This window comes from Ambystoma mexicanum, chromosome 1q (genome assembly GCF_040938575.1).
Source record: "Ambystoma mexicanum isolate Mex_15411 chromosome 1q, UKY_AmexF1_1, whole genome shotgun sequence".
Taxonomy (NCBI): Eukaryota; Metazoa; Chordata; class Amphibia; order Caudata; family Ambystomatidae; genus Ambystoma; species Ambystoma mexicanum.
Genome location: NC_090922.1, coordinates 225,779,849 through 225,792,432, shown reverse-complemented (window position 1 = coordinate 225,792,432; position 12,584 = coordinate 225,779,849). Strand labels below are relative to the sequence as shown.

General features: G+C 44.1%; 1 protein-coding gene across 5 annotated transcripts in view; it reads right to left on the bottom strand.

The window, feature by feature from the left end:
• Positions 1-12,584, bottom strand: part of LOC138526886 (uncharacterized protein ZSWIM9-like) — a 1,119,771-nt gene that overhangs the window by 227,971 nt on the left and 879,216 nt on the right. For 2 of the 5 annotated variants that reach the window (XM_069637671.1, XM_069637709.1), the window contains exon 1: positions 11,234-11,333. The exons of 1 other annotated variant lie outside the window; for it this stretch is intronic. Coding sequence is in view for 1 of the 4 variants with exons in the window: in XM_069637709.1 (XP_069493810.1) it covers positions 11,234-11,331 (98 nt within the window). In the remaining 3 variants the exon portion in view is untranslated. Of the gene's footprint in view, positions 1-11,233; positions 11,381-12,584 lie in introns of those variants that run through there. 2 more of the 5 variants (XM_069637688.1, XM_069637681.1) reach the window with 2 other exon arrangements.

The following is a 12,584-nucleotide window of genomic DNA, read 5'->3' as shown; positions in this document are numbered from 1 at the left end:
TCCCCACCCATGACTCCTAAACTTGACTACCACTCTTTCACCTTATGACTCTAACCGGACAACCTTGATGCTTCCTCTCTTGGCTCTGCAAAAGATTAGCAGACATGTAGCTACATCCACTTGTTCTATGTTTGTTGTAATATGAATAAAATTCACGCACTAGAATTTCTGTTACTCATTAAGCATTACCAAAAGCGTCACAAACAATATATAATCGAACTACCAGTTCAAATTTCAGATACTGACTAAGTAAACAGGCTACTCGGATGTGTAATCTTATCCCTTACTTCCTCTTCTTTGTACATATGTCACAAGTGCTTTGAAGCGGCCCACTTCCAAGTGAACGCATTAAAACACTCAAATATATATTTTCCCTGTAAGGATTTTGAGAAGACAAATGTGATGCTCAGCATCTCCTACTTTAGCATTGCTATCATTACCCTATAAGTGTAGAGCAACATTGCAATATCATTTACTTTGCCTACAAGGGATAATGGATATGGCCTATGCCTGGAATTACTCGTCCATAGTACCAGGGCACTGGAGATGCAGATTGTGTGAAAAGCATTCTCCTGTCTGAATCGTTTCCAAGTGTTCAGAGTTCCCTTGGGCATAGATCTTCACACATTATATGGTAACTCCGTGCTATGCAAAGACGGTTTCAATGAGCACTTGTGTAATCCTATGCAATGATATAAGGGTGGGGTATGTTGCAAACAATCTTGTATGCTCTGCAAAAGGATTGTATACATGCAGAGTTATTACATTCTTTAAAAAAAAATCACATAATATGTTGAGGCATTAAATATTCCTTGCTTGCAAAGTATTGTTGGTCTGCAAATTTCCCAGTGGATGTTTACTGCTACAATCCCTCACTTTTTACAGTGCTCTCTCAACTAGTATTGACAACTAGTAAAGGGGCCGGGGAAGGGTATGGGTGGAACAGCACATGTCATCACTCCTTGTGTGTGATCAACAAAGCAGCACCTTTCAAAAACCAAGGCAGACGTGTCGGCAGTATACTGAAGGAAATGTGTCGCTTGTTTGCTAAAGAATAGGAAATTCTAGTACCCTTCTAGATGGTTCTATGTGATATTTCCACATTTGAAAGACCGAACACAAAAAATACATTTTATTTCCGGCCCTTTTTGTGTTGGCTTTAAAATGCCAAAATATCACATACTGCCCCTGCAACTTGATCCCTTACCCACCCCACCCTTTTCCCACTGGTTGTCTTGTTAATCAGGGGTTTAACCCCACAAATACCCCATTTCACTACCCACCACCCCTTCCCAGCAGAAAACACACTCCCCACATATTCGTACATAGACACACACTCACCTGACACTCCTGCAATGGCTCCTCTGGGTGTGCCATGCATGTCTGCCCCTGGGCGCACTTATGTGCGGCAGGGGCGTGACAGTTAGATTTAGAAAGACCGTTCTGTGAGTTCACAGAGTGGTCTTTCTAAATCGATCTTTTTTTTTCTCTGTAAAGTGAAAATAATGTTTTCACTTAACACAGTCTAGACAACAGCACCCTCTTTCATTCCATGCTCAGCTGCTGAGGGCTTTTCAATATAACCATGCGTTCTGTGTGTATCGTCTCTAGAATCTCCCTGCATCTTATTTAACTGATAACAAAGAATTACAGAAGAGGGATCCATAGTTATAGAAGGAGGCACTCATAGTTATAGAAGAAGGCACTCAATCAGTTATATCTCTGATGAATTGATGCCATCAACTTAAAGGCATATATATGTGATTTTGTTCAACAGGGCTCTGTAATAAACCTCAGTAAGGCTCTTGTTTACATTTGATTTAGATTATGGTGCTGAAGTGTGGGCAAAACTAATAACTTTATTATGTGCACTGTAATTTCACTCCCGATGTCAGGGGTAGAAGCAGGGCTCTAATCAGATTTTGCTCCCTACCTGGAGTCAAATGATTTTTGAGGGAGTAAAAAGTTATTAGCTTTGCCAATAAGCATACTTTCTGAGTATAAAAAGATGTTCTTTCCCCTTAAAATTCCTCGAGATCGGGCTTTAATATTATTAGAGTTCCTTCTGGTTACTAATTCAATAACATCTCAGTGGAGCTTTGTGGGTTGAAGCAATGATGTGTAGTATCTTGGGTGGCAGGGATTATCAGGTAGCAAGCAAGAACCACTCCAGAGCCAGATATGTACAAAATGTAAGCTTGCTTTATTGTTACAGGAAGGAAGGCGAGTAAGGAGGGCAGGTAACAAGCTCCTCCTCCTCCTCCTCCACCTCCTCCAAGATCACCAAGGCCCTTGACCAATTAGCACCAGCTAAAACATTCAAAGCAACACCAAAATAACTGGCAGCAAAATGGTTCACAGAAGAACTGAAAAAACTCCAAAAAAACAACCGCAAAATAGAGAGAACAATACACCAGACATGACAAAATACCAAAGACAACATTTCAGAGATAAAAAAAAAACTCTTCCTGCAAAAATTCCATCACGCCTACACAAACACTTTGTGACAAAATCACCAAACACCTGAGAGCAAAAATAGACAATACAGGAGACAATTAACGTAGCTGGCCCAAATACTACCACTGGACCACAGAGACCAGACACCAGACAAAACACAGATTAAAGCAAAACTCATCTGCCTAGAACCAATCACAGAGGAAACTTTGCCACACTGGTCAAGGACACCAACCTTGCAGGATCTCCAAGGGACCCCTGGAGATGTCTTCAAAGGAATCCTCAACCACAGAACGCCAGCGACACACTTCCAGAACCTAATGAATCTATCACTCAAAAGAGGAATAGTAGCATCCTCCTTCAAATAAGAATACATCAAACCACTGATAATAAAAAATAAAAATAAATAAATAAAAAAGAAAGCACAGAAGACCCAAGCAACTACACACTGATAGCTAAACTGCCCTACCCAGCGAAGATCCTAGGGAACCACATCTACATAATCCATCATAAACACATCGAAACAAACAGAACACTCGACCAATCACAAACTGGCTTCAGATCGATGAGGAACAGAATCAGCACTTCTATCGATATGGGACGACCTGAAAATAACACAGACGACACCCAATGGGCCCTCCTCCTATTGGACATTTCAGCGGCTTTTGACACAATGAGCCGTGCAACACTAATAAAAAGATAAATGAAATGTGGCATGCAGGAATCCACTAAAGTGGATTACCTTACTCATAACAAACTGAACCAAATTAACCTCCCTACCACCGTTCACCTCAAACACTAAAAATATATCGGAAAGCGGAGGCGGAAAGCAGCCGTTGTCGGACAGCAGAGGAGCCCGTCAGGAAGGAGCTGCCTGCAATATTGGAGGCCCAACCGGGGCTGGATTTGTGGAGCAGGGACTCCCCTGCTGGTGTGCACCAGCGGGAAGAGCGAGACGGGACCGAGCTACACCCGCGCCAGCGAAGCAGCGTCTCAGAGAGATCAGGAGGATCTGGAGGGGCAATACCCATAGCCCACTGCTGAGCGCTGTGCAGCGAAGAAGAGCACTGGGAGCAGCCAAGAGGCAGGAAGGCGGCAAGCCCGAGGGGCTCGACTCCCCCTTGCGCCCTCTTCGGGGAGAACCATCACAGGTCAGCATGCGCTGCGCCCTGGCCCAAGGAAAGGGTGCAAGCAGGCAGAGGCTGCCCAGTGCAGGCAGTGATCAGCAGGCAGTGATCAACAGCAGTGAGAATAGTGACATTGAGGAGTGGGGGAGCGTGGCAAGAAGGCCCCTACTGAAGCTTTGAAGCCAGCTCTTTGCAGAGAAGACCGGGGGAGGCCCTGGGGTGTTATAGCCGGGCGGCTGGAGGCCCATTTGAGGTAAATTTGGGATTTTGGAACTACATATAGTGCATCAGCCAGCGTACCCCCATCCAGAAGAACTGCAAGGGAGACAAGGGAGCTGAGGCGCACCATGCAAAGTAGACAGTGACCGGTGGGCCCCTGGCCTCCCTGGGCCAATCCTGAGGCCGAATAGAGGGCTAAAGAGTCTCTCTACATTCGTGGTGGGGAAGGGGAAGGAAGAATAAGAGAGAGGCCGATTGGTCGGGCTCAGGGCAGAGTGATCCTGGCACCATGGTCAGGAGGAGGGTCATTTGAAACTCACAGAGGAGGACAAACAGTGGCTCAACTGTGCACATTTAGAGGGGAGTTCCAACCCACCTCCCCCCGCACAGTCAAGGGCAGACCAACAAAGCGGCGGAGGGAAGAGGATCCCCTTGAAAACATTTCCAGAAGAGGTACAAAGGATGCAAAACAATAACAAAGAGAAGAGGAGGGGGCAGGGCTCCCCGCCAATCAGACCTGCCTATGAACTATATCCAAAGACAAGGGGGAAGGACATGCAAGCTACCCCCAAGTCTGTGATGAAACCACAGGAGAGCAATCTGCAAAGACTCTGGCGCAGAGACAGCAAGGTACTGGCTGGGGGAGATCAGGGGCCCGGGGCAGGAGAGGATTTGGGGGTGCCGGCAGGCAATGCAAAAGATTAAGTGGTCACCCAGGAGGTCCTTCGCCAATGCTTTCAGGATTTTGGGGACAAGATAGTGAACAACAGTGAGTCGCAGTTGAGCATGATGCGAGCGGAACTGTCCCAATTGTTGCAAGAGGTGAAAGGGGACATAACAAAACTAGAGGAGCTGGAGACAGTACACATCGGCAATCATTAGCCTGCACAGGTATTATCAGGGCAGTTTCCAGTCCATTTGGTGCCCAGGGCGAAACACTAGAATGTGCCACGCACCCCCCTCTCTCCACCTCCCCACTCCTAGACTACACTGTTAAACAATTGAAATTGGTTTTATTACATCATGATTCAAGAATTTAGCAGCAATTCTTCAGACAAAGCAGAGTACACACAGTATATTCTACTTTTAAAGTTTTGTGTACATTTTTAGTCTATGTTAAAGGCACTCTCCTTGACTTTGCTGCTGCAAAAGCATTTATTGCTACTGCATAATCAATGTTTTCCACAAGTTCACTCTCAATTGAAAGTATTGCAAGGCCTAATGGCCTTTCCTCTGCGAATGTGGAGCGCAAGTATGTCTTTATCAGTTTCAATTTACTAAAGCTCCTCTCACTACTTGCCACTGTAATTGGAATTGTTAGTAAGAGCTTCATGGCAACTCACACATTTGGAAACAACCAATGTGTTTTTGGATGAATGTGCTACAAAACTTCAACGGGCATAATAGAACTCTTCTGAGGCGATGGCTGGAAATGTCTCAGTTACTCAGCCAACTGGGAACCATCTATATCAGATTCTGGTGCACTACCACCACCCCTTGCTAACAATTTCTCCAGGTGCTTGCACAGTTATATCAGTTCTTCTTTTCCAGGCAAGAGTTTTATGTTTTACACAAAACCCCATCTTGTATTGGGCGCAGACAACTGGGAAAAGCACCTTTCAAGCAAAGTAGTTATGGCGTCAATCAGGGTATAAAATACGGTTACTTTAAAAAAGTTCTTCATTCTCAGGGGTCTCCTACGCAAACATTTTCTTTTTTTCCTATGTCGTTTAGTTGCTTTAAAACTAGGGTCAACATCTAAAAGTAAGGCTCTCTCTTTTGCTGTTACAGCAGACTCAAAACCAACACTCCTATAACTTTTGACAAAGGCAATGCATTTCTTAGCCGATCATTTCAGGCCGGCAAATCAATTTGTTTGTACTGCATGGATTTGCTTACATTGTTCACCTGAAAAAGAAGGTCATACCACACAAGTAAAGTACAAATACAACTAAAATCTTCCAAGTGTAAAGCAAGGGACTTAGCCTCCGAGGACAATGTTGGGTAATTGACTTTTTCTTCAATACTCAAGAGTGCTGTGTGTTTCTCAACAAATTGATGACTGCACCGCTCTGAAGCTTTCAATTCTACATTTCCATCGTGTTTCACAGACCCTTTCAAAGGAAAGATTCTTTACATGCTCACTGAGAATGCTCCAGCATTTGGTTGAAGCTGCAAACAAATTATAGAGTCTCTGAAGTACACCAAAAAGAAACAAGTTTCACAGAGGATTTGGAAGCATCGCCAACCACCTATTTAAACTGTGGCAGCCACATTGGTTAAAAAAATGCACGGGAGTATTGCTCGAGAACTTGTGCTTGGACTCCTTGTTTACCCCAATCATGTCTGCACCATTATCATCCCCCCCCCCACCATGGCAGTTGTCCATCTCTAGACCGCAGTGACATTTCAGAATACAGAAGGTTTGCAAATCCTTCACCAGATGTGTCGTCTGCAGGGCGATACCCTATAAAATATTATTTCACAGAAATGTCTCTGCCTGTAATATCCACAATTCTTCCAGTGTAAGACAGTTGCCCAGTGTGGCTGATATCTGGAGTACAATGCAAAATAACAGAAATATGTTTGCAGCCTTCACCTTTTGTAAAATTGCATCCTTTACTTGAGGCCCCATTAAACTAATTAGTTCATTCTGAATGAAATTTCTGCAATAGTGACTGTGGATCTCTTGTGCAGACACTCAATGCAAATGATCCATCATGATTGGATCAAATTTCCCTAGTAGTTCAACAAGGCCTAAGAAATGTGCATTGTTTGTAGTAAGTAAATTGTTTGAAGAGCCACGAAATGCCAAATTATTTTTGGACAGAAAGACAACAACTAACATAATTCTTTCAAGCACAGCCCGCCAACACTTTCTCTCTGCCTGTATTTGATCTTGCATGAGAGAATCAATACCAACATGTCCCACGAGGCACCCTTCAGCATCCAGCCAATTGCCACAGGATTTGGCAAGTTCAGGGGACCCTTCATGCATTTTCAAATAGTTACCAATATGCTTCCAGTTATTAATTCCATCACTACCAAGTTTTGATTTTGGCATAGGGTCGAAAAGCCTACAGCAAAAACAGTAGACTGTCAGTCAAAATAGAATATTGCAGCCATGGCCGGGAGACTGTTTGGGTTTTTGAGGCCTCATCTCTTGAAGCTTGTGGCATGACCGTTTCCTCAGGAGTGACTGTTGCCTGGCCTTGGGCAGGGTGCTATCTACTTCTTTTGAAATCTTCTCTTCCCTCCTGAAAAATGAAGACAGTACTTGATGTTTTCAGATAGTTCCATTTGTGTGGAAGGAAAAGGAAGGTGGTCTCGGTCACAGCCTCCAACACATTCCGCATAGTCATGCAGTGGCAACATCCTACTTATCTACAGTACAGATGTCAGCCTCCAGATCAAATAAGCAGGCAGCATCTAACCAGAAGCTCAATCGACCTAATACAATATTACTCAATTAAATGGTATTTGTTTTAACCATTAAGAAAGCAAAACCTGAAATGGAACAATACAGGAGGTGAGGAACCAGAACATCACAGAAGCGCTGGCGAGCTTCGTTACGAGGCCAGAGTGTAGCAAGGGGTACTAAGGAAAATAAAAAGCAAGGTGTGGCCTGAGGGTAAGAGCATCCCTCACTTCACCTAGGACCAACTTCCCAAATAGGCTGCAAGTCACTACAGCCTGACTACTGGCACATCTATGAGCGTTCACTTTTCAGTACCAGGAGGGTGCTCTGTGCCAAAGGAAAGTACTAGTCATCAAACAACTCTGATCAAAAGGAGGCATTTAGCTGATGTGAGTACGGAAGGCTGGACTCCCTCCTGCAGTCCTGGAGCTTAGCCAATTTGCACATTCCTGTGTGCATTTCACAGCAAGCGTGATACAGCAGTCTCTACCCAGTCCTGGTCACAGTGTTCTCTCCCAGTTACATTTCAACTGCTCCTGCGAGTCACATCTACTCCTACCCACAGCTCCCTTTCATCTCACTCTTGCCCATTAACTGCCCATTGCCTCCCCTTCTCATGTGCAACCTCTGCCCCCATTTTGCTTCCCCTTTAGGGCCTATATTTTCCTCTCTTTCGTTCCCCCTTTCTTAATCTCACTTTTTTCACCTTTTCCTTGACTATCTTGTTTAATCTCCTTCACTCGGTAAGTCAACTCACAGGACAGGATCTCAAGGAGTACAATTTCTTGACTGAAATAAACCTCATATAAGATTGCATTTTGGTACTTGTAGGCATGTTTATATAACCTTTACAGGAATGCAAAATGAAACGCATAAAAATGGCAGCTCCCTGGAAAAGTGGATTAGAGAGTGCTTCTTCTGCCTATTTTAAAGAAACAAGAGTATGAAAAAATGTGTGTGACAAAAAGTGGGCATTGGTCTCACTGCATTACTAGTGGTCAAATATTCACACTTCAGAGTTATTTTGTATTCAGATTACTGTTGTGCAGCAGATAACATTTACTCTGTCCATGCAAGGGACTTACCCCATAGGGCCAGTTACACATGCATGCAAACCTCCAGAGATCTTTGCACTGCATGCATTTTCAAATTCTGGCCAGCACCTTTATGCCCATCATCCTCGCCTTGCTGATGAAAGGAGTACCATTTTGCTGTTCTAAACAATGAACTAAAGATATACCATCAAAGCTCAAACTCAGATCTTGTCCGTGGGTTCGAGCAAAAGCAAACAAATCGTCTCATCAAATATATTCCCCTTTGGTTTATGGGGAACTTTACCATAGGCCCGCATGTACACAGCGCATGTTCACCCTGTCGAGAAACCCTACCTGCACCACTGGAGCCAACTCAGTATAAGAAATTACTCCTGCCAAGACGAAGAACAATTTGCAAGGGGATAAAACTTCAATGGAACCATGAAAAGAAGTGTAATTAGTTCCATATGTTCCTGACCCGAATCCTAACTCTAAACAAATGAAGTTCTCCAAACTGCAGAAAAGAGTATCACATTTCAAACCTATCCAATTAAAACCAACAAAGAAAAAAAGTTGCAGCTGAAAGTGCCCAGAAAAGCAGCAACTTCCAAAATATGTTTTGAACTCCAACTGAGAAATGTTTCTGCTGTTTAGACTTTTTTTGGGACAGAACAGAGTGAAACTACATTCTGCCATTTCCCCTTTTAGGCGTGGGACAAATTCTAAAGGGGAAGCAGGAACAAAGCAAAGCGATTCCAAACACGCACTTGAAACACGTTGGAAAGAAATCTGGGCTAGGAAAGTAACACAAAATATTCCCATTTACCCATTCTTGTCCAGAACGCACCCTGAACTATGCAAACTACTGTTTGAGCACCAGCCGAACGCTAGGTACACAGTTTAAAGGAACATTTTCTAAAATGTCAACAGAAGTATCGGGCTGTACCTATCTTGTTTCTCAGTAGTTCTGCACACAAGCAAGTCGGGCGGCAATGCAGTCTTCTTTCTTTGTGCAGGAGTCCGGGTAGAAAGCAATTGAGTGTTGGGGCGGGAAGCCGAGAACGCTCAAAGACAGTTGTCTTTTTTCCTCCGTGGTGTGTTGTTCCTGCTTGAATACAAAGACGGGTGACCACCAGGAAAGGCGGGCGCCCTTTTATGCCTCCACCTCAAGTGGCGCAAAAGTTCAGAGAGCCTCTGACTTCCTTAACATTACCCAAGTACTATGTGACTGCCAGTCAGCAACTGCTGCTACTGTGCTGCGGGTACTCTTCCCCACAGCAATCGTGCCCCACTAGGGTGGCCAAATGTCCCGTATTTTGCGGGATTTACATGCACTGATGGGTTTTGTCTCGACCGCCGGGCTGATCAAAGCCTTTTCTGCCCCGCGCTCACCCTTCTGTGTGATTGTTGAAACTCAGTGCAGAAGAGCAGCGCTCCCCGGGTGTGCAGCATCTTAACATGTTGCTCTGAGTCAACAGAGCATTACAATAGCAGCAATTAGACATCAATAGGGGCTGGGGGGGAATATTAGCAAGGACTTCTGTCCCTTAAGAAATGTGAATTGGGAGTAATTATAAGTAGGGGGGGTGCATAATGCAGCATGCTGTGTTTGAAATAAGACTATGATTTTGAAAGTCAAGTGAGAATGTCTGCCTGGTGCTACTGTGACCTTTCATGCAAGATGGGGAAAATAAAGCTAAAGTCAAACTCATTTTGCTCAACATATTTCAATGACAAGTTATATAGTATAAGGATAGTTTATTGTGAGATGCTTGTTTTTATGTTGTGTTTTTTCCAAGTCATTTCTATAAACAAAGCCTTAATAAATATGTGTATTAAGTAAACCTTGAAAGATATGTAGTCAAGTGATTAAATTGCCCACATCCCATTTTCACTGCCTAATCAAAGTGTGTGATCCTGGGAAAATCATTTAATCTCAGTGTCTTATTCCACTCCATAACCAAAGCGTGTGATCTGGGGCAAATCATTTAATCTCTCAGTGTCTTATCTGAAGTCCTTCAAGTGATCAGTTCATAGCTTCTATTATTATACCATTATGTTATAAGCTGTTATAAAAAATAAATCCCCACTCATGGTTTTAATAGCTATAGAGATGCTACCCATATAATAATAGTGCCATTAGTGCACTTCACACCACAAAGTTATTTGAGACTCAATTACCTCATGGCAAATTATTGTAATGTCACTTCCTTTGGTGTGTCGAAGTAGCAGAGACTGGTGATGCGTTTTGCAGTGCTCTTTCTGTGAAGTCACTTATGTTGTCAACACATATGCACATATGGATGTTTGCATATTTTGTCCCACATTGCCTGGCTGGACAGAGCTCTAGCAGTTGAGTGTCCTGCAAGTACAATGTCCTACTGTTTTTTTGTGTACTGGGTATGTGTTTAAATGTCATCTACCACTAATGTTACAAAAAAAAAAGAGGATGGGGAGCAGAGGGACAAATTACACGAGGCTGCTTCTGATGCGCTACCACGCCTGAAGTGTCCTGCGAAACACAACACCCAGGGAAACTTCGCCCTCCAGGGACGGGGCAACTGCGCCCAGGGCAGCCGCCCGCTTCGCCGGGGTCAAGAAACGGGCCTGGTTATTATATATGTTGTCACTTACACCAGAGCAGGATCTATGTAGTAGCTGCACAGCAGTTACTGCGTCTGCAAGCACTCCAGTGACTTAACCATACCGTAAATGAGCTTCGGAGCAGCTACTGTGTCTACGGTACCAACAACAGGCTGCCCTGTGTAATTTCAAAACTAGATGTTTAGAAAGTCATGTATTTACAATGTCTAATTTTAATATGTGATAAGTACAATACAACAAAATTACAGCTTCAACGGGCATTTGCAGAGGTTGCAAAAGGGCTCCTCTTAAAAATATAAGAAAGGGGTGAGAAGTGAATGGATGCGAAATTAAATCAATACATAATTCATTACAAGAGCTGGATCGCATGTACTCACCTGATGCTGCCTAGAATCAGGAAGCGAGCGTTTCGTAAATGATAGTGTCTTGTTCCATCAGAGAAACGGACCATGCCAACGCTACGTCTCCTCTGCATCACGTGGGCTACTCTGCATCACGTGGGTTTCACGAACCATAGCAACGTCCGCCTCCACTTCATCACGTGGGTTTTACGGACCAAAGCAACGCCCCGCCTCCACTTCGTGGCGTGGGCTTCTCTGAATTCCGTTGGATTGAACGTTGACTTGTCATCTTTTTTTGCAAGAGTGGGAAGGCATGGCGTTGCAGGACTCAGCAGGAGTTGGAGAGATTCCTGCGTTAGCACATTTCGTATAGTTATGTTAGGTCTCACAGTTAACTCATATTGATTGTTACCAGTGCTTTAAGTGGGGTAAGAAATTGAGGGGGGGCCCTCGTTTGGGGGCGTGGCTTTCATTGTGGGCGTGGCCTAAAAGTGCACAAATCATAGTAAGGTGCACAAACAAATATATAAATGTATGTGAGCATTTATATGTTTGTATGCGTACTACTATGGTGTGTGTACTTTTCAAACCATATTTTATAAACAGCAATGTTACATATTTCTATGTTTATAAAAGGTGGCTTGAAAAGTGCACAAACCATAGTATTTTACGCACACTTGTATGCTTACCTTACTATGGTTTGTGTACTTTTCAAGCCACCTTTTATAAACATAGATATTTGTAACATGTTTCTATGTTTCTAAAAGATGGCTTGACACGTAAACAATTCAAGGCATCTTTTATAAAGCGTTGATCACGGACAAAACAAACCGCAAGGTGGCTTTGTCCGTCGACAAAGCTTTATAAAAGATGCCTTGAATTGTGCATGTTTCAAGCCGTCTTTTATAAACATAGACATATTTCTACCTTTATAAAAGATGGCTTGAAACGTACACGGTTCAAGGCATCTTTTATAAAGCTTTGCCGACGGAGAAAGGCACCTCGGGCTGTGTGATCTATCTGCTCAGAGCACATAGATCACTGAGCCCGAGGCGTCTTTCACCCTCTGCGAACCCGCGGGCTCTGTGATCTAATCTGCATATTAGATCACAGAGCCCGCGGGGGTCAGTGACCTGGGGAGGGAAAACAAAGGGACAGTAACTTCCTCTGATGACCCTGATGAGGGGTCATCAAAGGGAGTTACACTAACTGACAGAAGTGCCGCCAGCCTCAGCATCGCTGTGGCTGGCTGGCACTTCTGTCAGCTTGGCCGACATAATGACGGGTGCATCTCCCGTCGCGGCCGCGGCGGGATAATGCATCCCGCCAATGTTGTGTGGGAGGGGGGCCCCGGCTGGACCCTGGCTCAGCCCCACTTTCTGGAGAC